The 18,766-nt window shown below is 35.1% G+C and overlaps 1 protein-coding gene across 5 annotated transcripts in view; it reads right to left on the minus strand.

Annotated features, from left to right (window-relative positions):
* Positions 1-18,766, minus strand: part of Foxp2 (forkhead box P2) — a 343,109-nt gene that overhangs the window by 38,096 nt on the left and 286,247 nt on the right. For all 5 annotated transcript variants that reach the window (XM_057765108.1, XM_057765116.1, XM_057765099.1 and 2 more), the window contains 3 exons: positions 10,096-10,309; positions 8,285-8,389; positions 1,401-1,488 (listed from right to left, as the gene is read on the minus strand). In XM_057765108.1, the coding sequence (XP_057621091.1) occupies positions 1,401-1,488; positions 8,285-8,389; positions 10,096-10,309 (407 nt within the window). The remainder of the gene's footprint in view (positions 1-1,400; positions 1,489-8,284; positions 8,390-10,095; positions 10,310-18,766) is intronic.

Genomic DNA, 18,766 nt, shown 5'->3' on the forward strand with positions numbered 1-18,766 from the left:
AGGTCACAGTTGCTTCAACAGTAACAAGTTACCAAAACCATAAATTAGAAGGCCCATGGTGTCTCTTTAAAGTCCTGTGGACACTGTTAGCAATGGACTAGTGCCAACAGCTGTGAAAGGGTGAAGGGTCCTCAAAGCGAAGTGCCTGCCGGGATTGTCTACACACTTCATGCATTCCCACCGAGGTCCAGTTAGTGCCCCCTGCAATCTGCCATCATCAATCTAATTCAATAGAGTGACAGAGACCAGGCAGTGTGAAACGCTGAACTCTGCCACCAAGTCTGCATCCACACTTGCACTGGGTCTCATTACAACTGACGGACCTTACTTTTCCATCAGTCAGACACAGGAGAGAGAGAGAGAGAGAGAGAGAGAGAGCGAGAGAGGCATAATTGGTCACACTGCAGATTGTATCATCAGCTGACCTCTTTATGCATTAGTCTACCCTCTAGCAATAGTAAACGGGTCTGTCCAAAGTTCTCTGTGCCACTATGATGATGATATATTTTACATATCCTTTATTATTTAGCAACTCAAACATTTTCACTTCTCATGGAAAAAACAACAGCATGATGGATTGGAAACAATGAGAGATGTAGGAAACAGAAGAAAAAACAAGTTATATGCTTAATTAAACAAAACAAAGAGTTTTAGGAAAACATCTTTAAGATGATATAAGAGAGGATGCCTTAAAACAAAAGTAAAATCTGGGGTGTTGTATTTGCTTTTGGATGAGGTTAACAATTTCTATTTAGTTTTGGCAAAACTCTGCTTTAATGTAAAGTTTGAAAAACAAAACTTCAATGTTATTTATACAGTACCTATAACACCAAGGAATGTGACATACATTCTTTGTCAATATGCTAGCCAAAGAAAAAACCAAGTATTGTAATGTTTGCGTTCTGAGTACAGTAGACACAGAACTGAGGTTATTCTTCTGGATAGTTCATTCACAATATTAAAAACAGAGACTCTGCTGTTATAGTCTGCAATTCCATAACATGGGGGACCCAGAATAGCTTGTGTAAAATTTGTTTGGGCAACAGTGGCATATCTTATGAAATTTGGGTCTACAGTTCTTGGCCTACAATGCAAAAACTATAGATATAGATATAGATATAGATATAGATATAGATATAGATAACAGTTTGGGTATATTCAAATATATACAACAGGGTCTAAAGCTTATATAGGTCCAATTGATAAGAACATCAAACTATGACAATCTACCCTGTTGTCAACTGTTGTTATTAAAAGTAACTTAAACTCCATGTATCTGAACAAATACAATGTTACTGAGACATTATGATGCAGCTAGGAAGATCCAACCACTTGCTCATTACTCAAGTTAGCACACCAGAACTCAGAGAAAAGTGCACATTAAGTGGGCTCAGACAAACCTGTATTTCTAACTGCTGTACCACCTGCATTTGCACTCGACATTGGGCGGTGCTCCGGTCATCCAATGCATGCTCATTGTTAAGGTGCCTGTGAAACATAACACACAGAACAGAATGCTGAGTGATACCAGTACAGCGATACATGCTTAGTTTAAAATGTTGTACCTGTTCAAGGAACTTGTGTATTCCTTTGCAGTTGGAAAGTGGAATGCCTTGAAGTCATAGAGAAAGAAAGGAAATGTGCTCCAGTATTCAGTGAAAATTATTTGTGTGATATAAAGAGACTCTTCAAATAGCAAAAAATGTCATTGTTTCCAAGCCTATGTCATTACAAAAACATTTCTCCATTCATGTACAGAGCAGAAGTAGAAATCATGATATGTTTCAGATTTTTTCTATTTTCTCTGAAAATGATATTATGTGTGTGTGTGTGTGTGTGTGCATGCACACACACCTGCACACACCCAAACATGAAAGTGTGATAGGAAGTTCTCTAGTTCATTTATATTAACGTTTGTTGTTTGTATGTTGATTCTTTTGTGAGGTGAGGTATGAATCATGTAAAGGTCACAGACTTTTCCATAGAAAATCCACACCTACAAATAATGATAATTTTCTGTTACTAATACATAAAATACACTGAATATTCAGAAAAATAATATTGGTACTTCATGTAAAGAGACCTAATTGGGACATATCTTTGACATACATAAACATGTATGAAGAGGTCATCCTAACAAAGCTACTCTCATCATAACATATGTGCTTATTATTTTACCCAAGGGCTGAGGGTGTCTCCGATGCATGGTATCCTACCATACCAAAGATAAACTAGTACAGCAGCATTTCCAATAAACATGGAAATATTCAATAAAGTTTGCTTTGTAATTTTTAATATACTATTTATCTGATGACTTCCCAAATTAAGAAAGTAATTTTCAGATAATTCAGTTTCTTTTGGTGTGTCTAGTTATCTAATGGGTAATAAAGCCAGCAATTTAAGAGACCCAGAAAGGCAAAAGTATATGGAATAAAACACATAATTAAGAATTCACATAATTACCTCTATGTATTACAGTATTGTTTAAGATAGTTTGAAGGCATTCTTGTAATTCTAAGCAAACTGAATTCAAGAAATAATTGTGTTCCCTTTTTACTTATGCTACTTGATGTGAATCAGCAGAAAAATGCATGAACAGATACATATGGCATACAATAGGAAGACTTAAGATGTCAATGACTCGTAGCTAACTTGTAAATTAGCGGGATTATCTGCGTGTAAGTCTACGTTTAGACACCATCAACCTTTGGCTCCTTTTTCACTCCAACTTTGATAAATTAAGCTGGTTTGTTTTAACACCTTCTCACTGATTATAGCAACAAACCTCCATACATCTTGCTATAATTGCCAGGCTTGGCTGATGATAAACCGTGGACTAAAACAGTGAGGTGGATCAGGTCAAGCTATAGTTGCGTGCCCAGGGCACACGAGAGTTCTTTCCCACCCACCCCTCCAGTCTGCTCTGACTCAGCTCCAGCACGATCTGCTAGAAACCTGGCTATAATGAGGGCTGGAATCATTCAAGCTCTCTGGGAAGAAGGCATGGAATGTCAGAGGGATAGCTGAGTGGCGTCAAATGTCACTAATTTCTAATAAACAAGACATCATTAAAATTGTTCTTCAAGGTTTCCTCGCCCAAATTGTAATGACCAATGAAGCAATGTCCTAGCAGTATTAACACTATGATGTGTTACATCTTTAAGGTTGGTACTGCTGTTTTTCTGTGGGAAACACTTTTTTTTCCACCATGAACTCTTAGGGAACACACACATAATTTATCCTGCAATCAGCTTAAAAGATGCATATTTTTAAATAAGCTATACATAAAGATTAGGATATAAATAGAACTCAGAAGATAAAGATTATGTGGTTTTACCTGAAAAGGTATATTCAGTTTAACACATACTTTTGCATGAAATTATTTTTTTAAAAAGAATTTTTATACTTGTTTACTTCTTAGTGATAATTATCTTATATTTATAGAACTAAAAAAAAAACGTACAAAATGTTTGCATTATATGCTTGGGTCTAAGAGACCTATTCAATTTATCTCTGCAGCTTTTATTAGAATAGAGACTGGAGACTACAATAATAGTCAATGAGGTTTTGTCTTGATTGAATTTTTCAGTGGAACACAAAAGAACCTTGCCATTAAAATAGTCCTTTATTCTCCTGTATGAAGGCGAAAGGTTTTTAAAGTGTTGTGATGTTCAGTAATGAGCCTCTATCTAAATTATCATTGGTGACAAACTCACAAAGCACTTTTCGAGGACACATAGTTATGAAATGCCACGGCTGCCACTTTCTTTCCTGTAATTATAGGCTAGCTTGCAGCCCTTCAATGATCATTTATAGAACAGCCTCCAGTGGATTACTGAGAACTTGAAAAACACATACATACCTCTGCCACATCTCCCTTATCCTTTTCTCGCTATTGTTTACCAGTGATATGTAAAATAATGGTGCCTATTCATTCTCCCTACTTAATTATGCCAATCAAAGTACAGAAATAGTGTCGGATATAAATACAAAGCAATAAGACCAAATAAATAGGCTAAGTATTAACATTAAATTATGAATTTATGTATTTATGACTATTTTGTGCTCAGATTATTCTCTTTTATGTTTTTATAACCATCTCAGGTACTACATATTGCTGTTCAAAAATTCTCTATGATTTATAAATCAAGAATACGATAATACTGAAAAATGAGAGGATCGGTGGATTTTTGCAGTCAGTGCCTAATTGCTGTTTCAAAATGCATATGCAAAGGGACATTTCATTAATCATTTAATCATGTCCCTTGCAGGAAGTTGGAAATAATGTTGCCAATACCCTTTTCGTATGAATTCTCCATGATACCATCTTACGCATTTGATATATTGCCTATGTCATAAATTATGGTTCTTACAAAGGACCAAGTGTGATTGTTATCCCTGAAGATGCTTGTTAGAAAACCTTTATTAACTTTCTTGTTTAACTTATTGCTAGTTCTATTTCACAGCTTCATACTAGCCAACAAGAATGCTTTCTGGTGGCAAAGGTCTGTAAATTACCAATGCAATCACTAACACCATTTCACAGGCCTGGTCTACTTCTACTGGTCTGCTAACAAGGCGATTACACACAAATTACTGAATGCCTATGAAATATTTAAATGCATTCTGCTCTACTATGCATTAATAAGAGCAAAGCAAGCTCTGGAATTCTGGTTAGCTCCAGTCCCTAATGTCCCCTAATGAGCCTCTTACCGAGACTGCAGTTCAAACAGAGAGGTGAAGAAAAAATGCAAAGGGGGCCTTCAGAAAGGCAGCACTGAGCAAACATCGTGGGAGCCACTTCTAATTTATGGGTCACTTTATAGCTATATTGATTTTTGTTTTCAAAATGGAATAAATGATGTGCTCTACTGACGTTCTTTCAGAAATGCATTGAATCGGTGTGCGAGGTAGGTAGTGTGAACTACAGGCAAAAACCATAAACAAACAGCCAAAGTCTCCCTAAAAACAGTTAAGCAAACAATCCAGGAAGACAGAAAGTATGGGGGATGTTTTCCAATTTATTTAACTTACAATTCTCTTCAACGAAGGTTTAGTGTTATAGACACATGTGTTAACTACAATTATACAATTGTACACTGCAGATTAGTGATTCTATTTTAACCTCTAAATTTTCAAACCCATTTAAAGATATAGCATTTTATAAGCTAAAAGGGGGAATGGGCTTAAATCCAATTGTCTCAGAGACTGTTTTAACAAAATGTTTCACTTGCACATCACCGGGGGTTGATTTATTTTGCATCAAGCTTTTTATGTTTAAGCACTGACAGGAGTTTAAATACAAAATGTTAGCTGTCACTATTCATTTAGCTGATTACGTGAGATGCCTTAGTTTTGAAAGATGTGGGCACTGTCACCAAAAGAAACAACATTCTGACAAGTTCAAAGAATGCTTTCTTGAGGTCATAATTTTGTAGCCATGCTGCCTAGTGAAAGACAAAGAAACAGACAATACACACTAAGTAAGGACATAAATTTTAGAGTAGTTGGCTGCAAGAGAAAGAAAACAAATTTTCACTAAATAAATGAATTTTTTTCCACTGCTTTTTCTGCTGCTTTACTTCAGTGTCAAGCCTTAAAGCACCAATCTCCAACCATCTTCACTCATTCCTGCCATTGTTTAATTGATCTTTAGAATGCTAATAGGTATATAGAAATTTTAAAGAATAATAGCCATTGTTACTTCCTCAAAGGACAGTATTTCTGGTGCTGCATCTCCCTCTATGTTTTGTTTGCTGGCACCTGTGCTGGCAAGTTCAAGAACACTTGTCTGCTAACTGGAATGCTACACTTTAAACCTTTTGGCTTAGGCTTTGAAAGTCAATACATCTATATTCAAGCTGACATTGGTGCAATGGGATGGCAATTAATTCTGCAGTCAAACTACACTAAAGTTTTGTCAGATGTGATTACACTTTGACATTTATAAGACAGTAATGAAGAAGTAGTATTAATGCTTTTAGTGATCTGGTGAGATCCTCAATTGCTGGTCAGAAACAAAGAATGGTTAAGTTATGTCAATTCTCACTTTCCATCAAAGTTTGTGATTTCCTCCTGAAGGATGTTAACTTGGATCTTATCTTGTACTTTTGCTTCTCTTTTATTGTTGTAACAATATCTGCACTAATTTTCATTTTTTGTTAATAGAAAATTATACCCAACATGCTACTAGATATGTAGATAAAATAAAATTTCTGGGAATAATAACATATGGTCTCTGAGATCATATATATATATGTATATGATACATTTAATATAAATATATCTATCATATACATATACATGTATATCCGTATATTAAATATATCATTTAAACACACATATATATAATGCTAGATGAACTTTTTCTTGAATAAGTGAAGGTTTTATTAATATTTTATTTCTTTTCAAATTTCTTACATACCTTTCAGACTATATCAGTTTAGGAACTATATCAAATTAATATTTCACTTCAGTGTCATACACTGGTATTAACTATGAACAAAATTTATCACAAATTTAAATTAGAGAATTTAAAGCAAATATCACATTAAAATGGAATATAAATAAGACCTTAAAATCTACTGTCATTAGTTCTGTCATTTGTATAAAGTTATTGAGTAGAAAAACAGGCAGTCTTTGTAATCAAAGCTGATATGAAACAAAATGTTTTCTTAATTGTAATTTCTCCAATTAAAAAATAAACAAACAAAGCCATGTGAATATGAAAAAGGACCACGGAAGATAAAACAGGGGTCCACACTCAGGCATTTGGTGGTGATAAAAACTGAACACTAGAGACATGTGAGGAATGCTCTTCGTGGATCTTAAAGGGAACTGTTCTGAAGGGGATCTCTGCAATGTCCCTCAGAAAGTGAGCCAGATTTTCTTTAAAGCATATCTAGATCAGGAAAGTACATGTAAGCAGGTAGTACTATAAATTCAATTTTCATTCCCACAACATACCATCAGTCACTTTAGTCAAAGCAGAAACACATAGTAATGATGGAGATGAGAAAGATGAAATTTTTGTTCAAATTCATGTGTCTAGATTCTTTGTTTCAGCCAATTTTTTTGTAGTATAAAACATCAATAAATCTACCTAACAATTTTGAAATACCCTCTTTGCTGGGAATAGTATAATACATTTCACACCCAGCAAAATGGCAGCTCACAGTTGGTCTGGTGTAACAGACATGTAAATTTTCATTTAAGTCCATTTCTAAAGAGCCATTGTGATATGTAAAGCAAATTTTCTCTTAATTGGTCTGAAACTATGAAAGGTTAAAAAAAATCTTCATGGAAGCCTTCCTGGATTCCTTTATAAAGGCACTATGATAGCAAGCGCCTGCCTCGTTGTTAGGGCGCCTTGGCTCTGTACTCCGCAGTCAGCCTACCATTTGTAAACACATCTTTTTGATGTTTCTGCCAACATCCTGGCAACAAAGCAGTGCAATTTCAAATGAGCTAATTAACTTAATTGTTGATGAAGCATGAAACAGTTCATTCACCCTGTTAGCTGCACCATGACAACATGAGAGGCTCAGCCTGCAAAGTTCCGCATCTCCATAAACCTGTCTGCAGCTCTCGGCTCACTCTTCCCTGTACCAGCAGTGTGCGCAGAGACATCATTCATGAAAAGGGAAATCTTCTCATCTGCAGAAGAACCCTTGAAGAAGCTTTGAAACTAAAATATTGTGGGCAGATACAAAGGATGCCTAAGATTTGGCTTTATGCTGGAGGAATTATATGATCTATTTTCCAAACACACCATCATAAATGGTAAAAGGTCACAACATGAGTGAAATCTGACATGTAACTGTTTCTTCAAATGTTAGACATCCCTGATCTTCATTTGTGATTCTTGTTATTAAAAATTATTACTGAAAGGAGGCATACAAAGACTGCCACCTTAAATAAACCTACAAATATGGCTATATTATTTCATTTAAAAATACTTTATACTTATTCAAATATTACATGAAACTATTACTAGAGATTTCAATTTTCCGAGAATGTTCTTTTACAAACCTGTCTCGTTGATTCAAAGCCTTCCAATACTTTGCAAAATACTTTCACAAAAAGATGAAAATGACCTATCAACATTCTTAGTCTGATGTTTCCAATCCACTTGTTGAAACAAACTGAAAACTCAGTGTGTTCTAGGATGGATCCATCTTTTCATTCTTCCTTTATTTATATTTATTTTTTGTTTATTTTACAGCAGTGTACCAAAATTCCCATGCAATCTGCTTCCCTGCCCCATGAGAAATTGAAAACCTACTTCAAAAACTGTCCAAAATCTTCACAAACGCTTTCACAGCCTGGCCACTTGCAAACTCCATGGCCATAGAGCGTGTGGGAGGCGCCAGTCTCCTCATGTGACGAGCTGTAGCAAGAGAACACAGCGTCAGATTCATCTCAGAAAGCCATAATCGTTGCAGGCTGCTAGCGCCTGTCAGGTTACGATCAGTGACAAACAGGTCAAAACAGGTCAATTCAGCTCAGAGCAGTCAGAAAAATTTAATCGTTCTATTGAATAGTTCAACTGCCAAGGCTAGATGATGTTCCAATTAGACGAGAAATAGAGCCAAAGATGACTGCTAATAAAGGCTAGAAACTAAGAGTACTGTATAATATCATATGCTAATCCTGCCATATGACCTTCCTGTAACATTTTACCTCTAAATAAAAAAAATATAGAACCTTACGTTATGGAGTGGGAAAAGTGTATTTTAATGAAAGCCACATGAAAAAATCGTGACAATATTTTTGAAATGCTTCTTTCAAAAGCAATACGAATGTTAGAATCTTTTAAACTAATATTCATGTGTAAATCACACACACAAATATTCCTAGTAGCTACAGCTGATTTGAAAAATCCTGCTTTGGAACAGTATCTATTAACAATATCCTTACATAATTATGGCAGGCCTTTAATGAGTGGGTATTATATCAGATAGAGAGATCCTAGAAAAACTAACCTATTTCTGAAGTATATAATCATCAAATTAATCTCAATTAAAACAACAGCATGAAAGCATCCAGAGGCATAGCATTCTGCAATAAAAAGCAACATGAAAATCCACGTGGGCTCAGAAGATTGCCAGGAACAACACCATACTTCGGTCTTCTATTTTATCAGTACTGTTGTTACTTTTACACTTCTTCAGAAAAAAAATATAGCAAAGCATTTTCTGCATTTAGGCAAATATGCCATTACACGACCGAACATTATCAATCCACTCCATGTTCATTTGGGAGCAGAGTAGTCTAAGTTTTTAAACCATTTCAATATAAAATTCTGTAACTAAGCTTCAAGTTTTAAAACCAACTTTTAATTTTTTAGATTATACACTTTATGTAAGTTATTTGACAAGATTTGATTTGATTAGAAGTGATGTGCTTAAGCCAGTGGAGTTAAGTTAGGAAAAAAAAATACCTGGACACTCCTTTTTGATGAGCAGTGTTAACACAGCTAAGATGAAACACTAAGTTGGGAAGTTAGTTCACACAATGCAATATAAGTGGCAAAAGTCAAATGATTTTCCTGCATACATTTTCACTTAAATTTATTTTAAAAATCATCAATATGTATTGCTTTGGATATATTTACTAATTCCATCATGCCACAACAATAAAAAGGCAACTCTGATCATTCATATTCTGGATTATATAATGTTCAGCTGTTTTCTAATTTCTAAGTGCAGGTTTGAAATGTGAATTAAGGAGAATATGCATGTATGCACACACTTTTAATTATTTGGAATTTTAAAACTCTTTTGTTTCAAATGGTAAACTATTGCCATATCTCTTGACTTAATTCACAATATTTTATTCAAAATATAGCAATAAAATCATTCCTTGCACACTCAGGGAAAACAATTTCTTTAGGCACGCTCCCCAACAATATCTAGTATACTGGTGACATTTAAAGTTTTTTATAGCTTAAAAAAATAAAAGGTCAACAGTAATGATTTCCCCTTCACTTGCTCCAAATACATTTTTTTGTTTCTGTTAGTGTAAACTCTCGCTCTTAGCTTTGGTGGAGATGAGATGCGGCTGTCAGGAGAGAGGGCAGTAGATGAGATTTACCTGTCCCGCCTTGCATTCAGGACTGAAGACTGTCCGTTCACTATGGAGTGATGTGTTATTGGTGGTGATGCTTTGGAAGTGGTGGAGGAGGTAGTCGAGGAGGAGTTGTTCGTGGTGAGGTCTAGCCCTCCGTGTTTAATGCCATTGTCTTCCATAGTGTGGACTCCAGTCACTTCTTTCCACAGCTGCTGAATCTCGGCAGGGCTTAGGCCAGCTAGAAAAGGAAAGGAAGCCCCACTGATGTAATAGCAACATTGACTGTGATGGCCATCACCAACATTAATACATGATAAAAAAAATATGCTTGTACCACCAATACCAAAGGTTTTTTTTAATATCAAATGAAAATTATTTAAAATTAACAATTTGAAAACAGTATTGAGAAGAACAGTGTTGGAAAATACATGGTTAATTAAAAAATCTATATATGTTTTACTCAAAAAATAGATATTCAGACTTGATTTGCAGCTAGTATTATTAGTAAGAAAATGAAAAAAAAATTATAAATAACACACCAAAATAAATGAAAAGCCAAGAAAACAAACAGATCAAAATTAAATAATAAACTTCAATGTTGGGGGGGTCATAGAGAAGGAGCAGGAAAGAGAGTGAGAGAGAGTGAGAAAGAGAGAGAGACAGACAGACAGAGAGACAGAAATTTAGCTATTATTTGGCATAGTAATCTTTCGCACAGAGGCCAACTATGTAATTGAATTTCAATTTAGGTCCTGAACAAACAATATGATTACCTCCATGGTTCATTTAAGTAGGTAATATCTAAATCTCTCCTTCAGTATTTACTGGTCAATAGAAAACTCAACTTCTCACTTTAAACCGTTCTCTGGATCAGATTATTTATGTTTACCGCATACACAGGAGTGGAAATAGAAAGGCTTAGCCTGGGCTTTAGATTTTGGTTATTATCTGGAAGAGATACTTTGAAATATATTAAACGACTGTGGCTTACAAAAAGTACTTCCATACATCGTCTGGGATAGCAAAGCTTAAACACATTAAAATTGCAATCAAATTTATCCCCCATCTCTAACCCAAATATTATCTCCAACTGATAATCATCTGCAATGAAAAATTAGTTTTATTCAAGGTACTCACTCTCACAGCGGGAAACAAACCACTCTTAAGGGCAAACCCCATGCTCAGCAGTAGATGGCCTCATCAAAACAAACCCAATGGCATCTTTGGATGTTCTTTCCCTCCTAATGTTGTGTCAGAACATTGAATGTGCGTGTAGGTGTGTGTGTGTGTGTGTGTGTGTGTTTTCACATGCAAAAGTGCAACTACGCACTTTTCTTATACTTTTTCTTGGGCTCTTTATCTTATGTTTGTTTTTTTGTCCCATTCTAATTTGTTTTATCTTATTTTACTTTGTTTTGTTTTGTTATTAAGCCTTAGAGGCTTGTTTGTTTTCTAACCAAGAACAGAAAGGTTCGGGATCTGGATGAGAGCAGGGAAGATGGAAAAACTGGGGGGAGCTGGACGAAGGAAAACCATAGTTAGAATATAGCATATGAAAAAAATAATTTCAATAAAAGATAAATAAAAACAAATCTAGGAAGACTTACTTAAATGAGTTTGTCATTAAAATACTTTATTAAGAAAATATCAAAGTAACTAAATAAAAGTCTAATGCAGGAAGTGAAGCTACAATTTTAATTATTTTCATTTATTGAACACATAATATATTCTGAAGCATCACCAAATGGTTTATATTCCTGCGTTAAGCGAACATCACTGGAGGTCAAGACTCACAGTTTACGAGAACAAGGTTCACTTTCCAATGGCCCTTAGTTCCAAACACTGTGTTCTGCAATACTGTATGAGTCTATGTCTAGTATCAAATCGAGGGTCATTGAATAATGAGCATGCCAACCAATGTACAGTCTCACAACAGAGACTGTAGTGAAGGCCATCTGTCAAAGAATGGGTGGAGAAGCGTTCATAGGAGGAAGAAGGAAAATTAGAGCAAGACAATAGAGATGCAGGGGAGAAGAGTGAGCACTCTTCTCTTTAGCCATGCGTATGAAGTAGTCACTGGTCTACTATGATAAACAGCCAGGAGCCAGAATTCTCCCTGACCCAGTTGAAACTTCTCGCCAAATTATACTTCACAGTGGTAAGACTAAACTGCTTTGTATATGACAAGTTCAGATATCATTAGTTTACCCAAAGCTACCATTTTGGTAGTTCTGGATCCTTAATATTTCAAGATACAGTCTGAGATAATAGGAAAAAAGAGGATAATCTGGTTTTCTAAAGCTATTTTTAAATAAATAATTTTTTTGGCTTAAAAAAAAAAAGTGTTTCCCTAATGGTATATGTCTTTTTGTTGTATAGGAAACTTTTACATGAAAGCCATTTACTGTTGCTTTAATGGTAACATTAACACAGAATCATGAACTTTTTGGACCATAACTTTTTATGACCTGTCTGACCATGTTAGGCATCCTAAGGGCATAACCCCAGAAGGGAAGTCTTTCCTTTTCAGCATCTACATGTCTTCTCTACACCACACTGCTGCTTTTCTGTCCCATCTCCCAACTGTAGCATAGACTGACACCATGACTTAATGGTTTCCTCTCATTTTCACTGGACTTGAATTGTATGAATTTGTTCTTCACATAGAAGTCATAAATTATCTATTTCAAGATAAATTAGGTTGTGTAAACTCTCAGGCAAAGACTCCAGGAGTCTTTTTGAATGGTTAGATACAAAGCAAAAACAATCAAAGAAATAAAACAAACAAAACCCTAACCCTTACTGTGGTTGACAGTACTGCTTTTCTTTCTTCTCTCATCTGACCTCAACTATCACCCTCTCCATATTTCTTTGCAATGTAGCCATCTGCTGCTTTTCCAATGCTTCAAACGTTCATTCATGTTCCGGCCTCTGCCCTGGCTATTCCCCTGAGCACAGATATTCTCCCTGAGGGTATTCCCAAGGTTGTTTTCTTCTCTTCACTTAGCTTGAAAAGTAACCCCTCAGAGAACTGTTTGCCATTGCAGCAACCAGTGTGCTCCTCCTCCTTGTCTTCCAACATTCCTTGAGTTCTGGACTACATTTATTTAAAGAATATTAATTTAGTTTTGAAAATTAGGCAGGGACTGGTCTGTCCATGAAGCTGTCTTTTCCTGTCTGTCTCTCACTCTATTTTCCTTTTCTCTCAGGCTATCTCATTACCATAGTGTCACTACAAAGTTTGTTTGACAAAACAAGATGAGGATTTTCTTTTCTATCATGTTCCAGTGACTTGAACAGTGCCTGGCATGTGCTCAGTAAAGACAGTTGTTGTCTGTGTTTGCAATGGAGTTATAAAGTTCTTGAAGACCTGTGGATTGTCACATTGACGTTTGCTTGCCTTTAAAGGGTATCCTACGTTCACACATTGTTAACTGTATAGTCAATGTCTAATGAGTTTCAAATGATACTAGTGAATTCTGATGCAAGTCACTAAGAACACCTAGCATACTTACTAATGGCAATACTTTGAGAGACTACAGTACTTAAAGACGCTATTAATATCTAGTTTATGAGATTTGTTAGTCATTTGGTTAATATTAGTATTCACTTGATTTTGAATGATTTTCATGGTACTATTAATTTGTATAGACTGTACTGATATCCCATGCAAGGAAAAGGGGACAAATGCTAGATACTTAGTACGATATCAAAAAGATTTGATGACTAACTTGCTTACCACTCAAGTAGAGTTTATTGGTGAAATCAGAGGAAAAAAAATGGCTTTCAATATTAGAGAGAAGAGGCACAGAATAATATAAGTAAGGAAATAGTGATTACCTAAAGAACTGGCATACTATCATAGTCTCACAATATTTAAAAAAAAAAAACAAAAAACAAAAAACTCCATGGCCTGACCACAGGTCACAGCAGTGAACCACAGTTGTGGAGGCAAGATTCAGATTTATGCTTCACAGTGATTCCATAGTCCATATCACTCTGAGGTGAACTACAAAAGAGAAACTATTACCATGCTTTTGAGACAAAATTGTCCCAGCTAACAATTTCTTAAACACTTCTTAATGGACACAAAACAATGTATGATTGTTAAGCCACTAGCCAGTCAGTTTTTTACAGTTGATAATGTTTTATGAATTTGGAGGTCTTAAGGTTATTTTTCCCAACTGAAACACAAAGTTCTTTTAGACAGTGCTCTGTTGATTCACAGTCCTCCAGCCCTGTTTCCTGAGGGTTCTACAGACACGTAATGTAAGATTCATGATCCAAGTGATACAATTCTGCAATGTTAAGAAAAAAAGAAAACTGAATTCTTTTTTTAAACCTCGATGTTTTCCAAAATTCTTTGAGAAAAATGATAAACTCATTCTGCAATTATATTAATTTTTAATATTAGGAACATATTTAATCTCTATAACTGATATGTAGTCCATGTCCCCAAACACAGGTGTTCTGTTTGGCATTGCCAGGTGAACATGCCAGATCTTTCAAACCTTGGCTGTTCTTCACTGAGTTTCCTTTTGCAGAACCCTTCTTCTGCTAAAACATGCCTCCTTCAGTTTTACTTATTGGGGTTTTTTGTTGTTGTTGTTTTGTTTTGTTTTGTATTGTTTTGAGACAGGGTTTCTTTGTATAACAGCTGTAGCTGTTTTGGAACTAGCTTTTGAAGACCAGACTGGCCTCAAATGCACAAAGATGGGCCTACTTCTGCTTCCCCAGTGCTGGGATTAATGACGTGCGCTGCCACATCCACCAGGTTTTAATTATCAGTATTAACCAAAATTCCATAGTGTTCTATGCACTCACTGCTCTAAAAACATCTGCAGAAAATTAATATGCAATACCTCAATCCATATTTACTAGTCTTTTTTAGAATGTGTTGAGGTACTGGGTTCCCATTGATGGATACTAAGGCACAGCTTAGTTAAGTGACTGCAGACATGCTACAAGGTACCTGGAACGTTCTCACTCATTTCCCCTATGACTACTCAACACTTCTTCCCTGACACTCTGCCTAAATATTCATCTGTACTGTTTTCTTTAGTTGGAAGAAATTGTTTTTCTCAATTTAATTAGAACATTAGTGTCCTGGCGAATATATTATTGGAAGCAGCAGATTAGAATATTAAAGAATAATAATTAAAGTTTATCTTAAATGAAGATTATTCAGTTTCTTCGAACCTATGGCAAAGGCACAAATTAGTTTCAAAAATCTTTATTACTGGGGAATTTTAAAAGTCCATGAAAGTTGGGAAAGGTTCTTCTACTTTTAAATGATGGTTTAAATGATGGCTTGAACTTGGTTCCTAATCACTGTCAGTCATACAAACAAACATTGAGAAATATCTTATCAAGGTTCAAGTCAAAACAAGATGAATCTTTAAGTGAGAAGCTTATCATATAGCAGGAAAAGCAATTTAGTGTTAATCCTTTGCTTCTTAATTCTGAGTTTATGGCACAAATACAGGACGCCAAGAATTGTGCTAGGAGTTAAGTACAATCTGATAACCTTGACGTGAACACACACATGTCAGTGGTTATCCTTATAAATATTATATTTTATACTATTTTACATTAAAATAAATCTGTGTGTAGTATCGTTTCTTCTATATTCAGGAGTTAATTTTTAAATGTGAGCTAATGTTCTAAGGGCTGAAGAAATGGCTAAGTTGATCAGTGCATGCACAACATGAGCAGGATTCAATTGGGTTTTGGGCCCCTGTTCACATGTAAAAAGTCAAGTTGTAGTCTGGAGTGAAGGCTCAGTGGATAAGGTATGATTGCTTGTTAATCAAGCATGAGGACTTGAGTTCAAATCCCCAGAATCAACATCAAAAGTCCAGTGTGATTACACATGTCTGTAACATCAGTACTGTGGGAGGTAGAGGCAGGAGGATGACTACGGCTTACTGGTCATTAGCACACTTCCATGTTCAGTTAAAAATCTTTTCTCAAGAGAATATTCTAGAGAACGATAGTGCAGGGTACTTGGTATCCATCTCTGGCCTTCAAGTATGAATATGATTGTAAACACACATAAGTGCACACACACAAACACGCACATGCACACACAGAGCTGGGCATGGGAGTACATTGCTTATTTGTAACCCCAGAATTGAGGAGTCAGAATAGAACTAGGTGGATCCCTGAAACTCATTGGCCAGCCAGACTAGCGGAATCAATGAGCTTTTTGTTCAGGGAGATTCTGTCTCAAAAAAATAAATAAAACATATATATGGAAGAAGACGCTAGGAAAATAATAAAGACACTAGAAATAGCCCTTTGACTTTTATGTGCTTGTATACATATGTGCATAGACACATACACGTATTCTTTCACTGGCACATATTCACATGCAGATACATATAGCATGTATATGCTCATACATACCAATACACAAAGACATTAGGATACAGTGTAAGTCTACTATAAATATTAAATTAATTGTATGTTATTTAATGGTACTCTGCAAATATCTGGGGTTACTTACGTAAGTAATAAATGGTAGAAATTCTTGGATCATTCATAGTGTATTAAAGTCGATATTCAACATTGAATTGAGATATTTCTGTGTACTTTCAACTTTTTAATCTTAATGCTTACAATATTAAAACCACCTACTAGTGTTAACACTCATCTTTCATATGCTTGTATGATCACGGGTGCCTCAATTGTCCACTTTGCCAAACTGTCAAATTCCAAATTATAAAATATAAGTATTTAGTAAAGATTAAGTCCCAAGATAAATAGCTCTACTAGTTCATATAGGCTCTCTCTCTCCTCTCTCTCTCTCTCTCTCTCTCTCTCTCTCTCTCTCTCTCGTGCGTGCGCGCTATAATTTATAATTTTCCTATTCAATATATGGTGTAGCTTTCAAATCCAAAATTGTTTTTGAGTTTTCCAGTCGAAAATTAAAAATTTGTCAAGCAGAATATTTCTACGGCTTATGAATTAGATGAAACAAAATGCACTTTAGACAGGGTTCTCACTTGATTTTGTTTATCATGTGTGAAGTTGAATCTCAACATTAAAATATTCTAACCAAATACATACATTTATATTAATGTAACACATGCTAGTTTCTCAGCCAATTCCACAACAATTCAAAATATGATATAACTTAATATCAATCTTTCTTATTTATGTTTCTTAATTAAATATACCCAGTCATCCTCTATGCATTTAGTTATTTACAAGATATCTTCTGTGAACAAAACAATTGCAAACAACTATTTTCCTTTTCCTCTATTTTTTTCTTTTTGTTTTCTAGAATTCACGATGTACTAAGCTGACTTTGCATTTGTGTGGATATCACAGATATCCACCTGCCTTTGCTTGTATTAAAGGTATGGGCCTTCATGGCAAAGTTTATTCTAGAACAAATAGAAGAATATTTAAATTTTAAGTAATTGAAAAGAATTTTGACATACTAATCTCCAAATAAAAATAATTTTGTATTTGGACAATAATTCTGAATGGTGTGTATTGCATACAAATTTTCTAGTGTTCTTATATTTAAACCTCACTCACATTCGACCATGACCTGAAAAACACATAAACACGGTTAAGCGAAAGATCTAAGATTCTAGGTGTGACATAGGCAGGTCAAATAGCTACTTTGGCTGAATAATGAGCCAACTACTATCTTGAGCACATTCCCATCTCATCAAAAAGTCATTATTATATTTTATTTCAAAAGATTTCATTTTCTTACTCTAAGCATACTTACCCTAAGCATAGCTGGTTCTACCAGGTATCAATTCAAGACAGTGCTGTCTAAAATCCATAATGTTATGTTTGTTTGTTCATATTGTTCACTGAAATCCTACATCTAAAATAACTTGTATACTTATAGAATAAGTGACATGGACTGAAATAAAACAACTGGCACAGTTTTCTGTCCATATACAGTAGTAATACCTTTCAAGACTCCCAGGGAATGTTTGAAACTATGGGTAGCACCAAAACCTCTAATCTGATGCCTTCCACACCTTAACTAAGTACTTATATCTCATTGTTGCTTGAAGTATTGATGCATGAGTTGTGATAGGAACATTACTTATCAGGGTTTCATAGATAGAACATTCATTTTCATAGTAAATCTCAGCAACTTGAAACACATATGATTTTTACAGCTCACTAGTACAAACTTCAGCTTTTTTTCTTATAGGAAAAGCAACTTCTTTCAGGGTACTTGAATCACCAACATCCCTTCTCTTGTGTGTTAGGGCCACTAATAATTAAAACAAGAGTATAGAAAACACAAGTACTAAGGTTTCAAAGCAAGTCTGATACTGAGAAGGATGAAGTGAATGAAAGAGGGTAGAATAGATGTGGATGCTCTGTAGATACTCTTGGCAAAGTTTGGTTGACATCCCAGTAGGGTGAAATAAAAAGTGGTGAAATATCATCATATTTTCAGATGCTAAACAATTCAAAATTTATTATTTCTTTCTGGAGTTCCCTATTTAATATTTCTTCTGGAATACAGTTACTCAAGTTACTAAAAGGAAAGGGAAATTTTGAATAAAGTCAAGGTCACCCTGTGAAAATATTGTGTTCTGAAAGCAAATTTTATCTGATGCTAAAAACCTATAGAAATAGAAAGTTCTTGCACAGTTTCTTCTTGTTAACAAGTAGGCCATGGCATCAGTTCATTACACAACACTGCTCAATG

This window comes from Chionomys nivalis, chromosome 1 (assembly GCF_950005125.1).
Source record: "Chionomys nivalis chromosome 1, mChiNiv1.1, whole genome shotgun sequence".
Classification (NCBI taxonomy): domain Eukaryota; kingdom Metazoa; phylum Chordata; class Mammalia; order Rodentia; family Cricetidae; genus Chionomys; species Chionomys nivalis.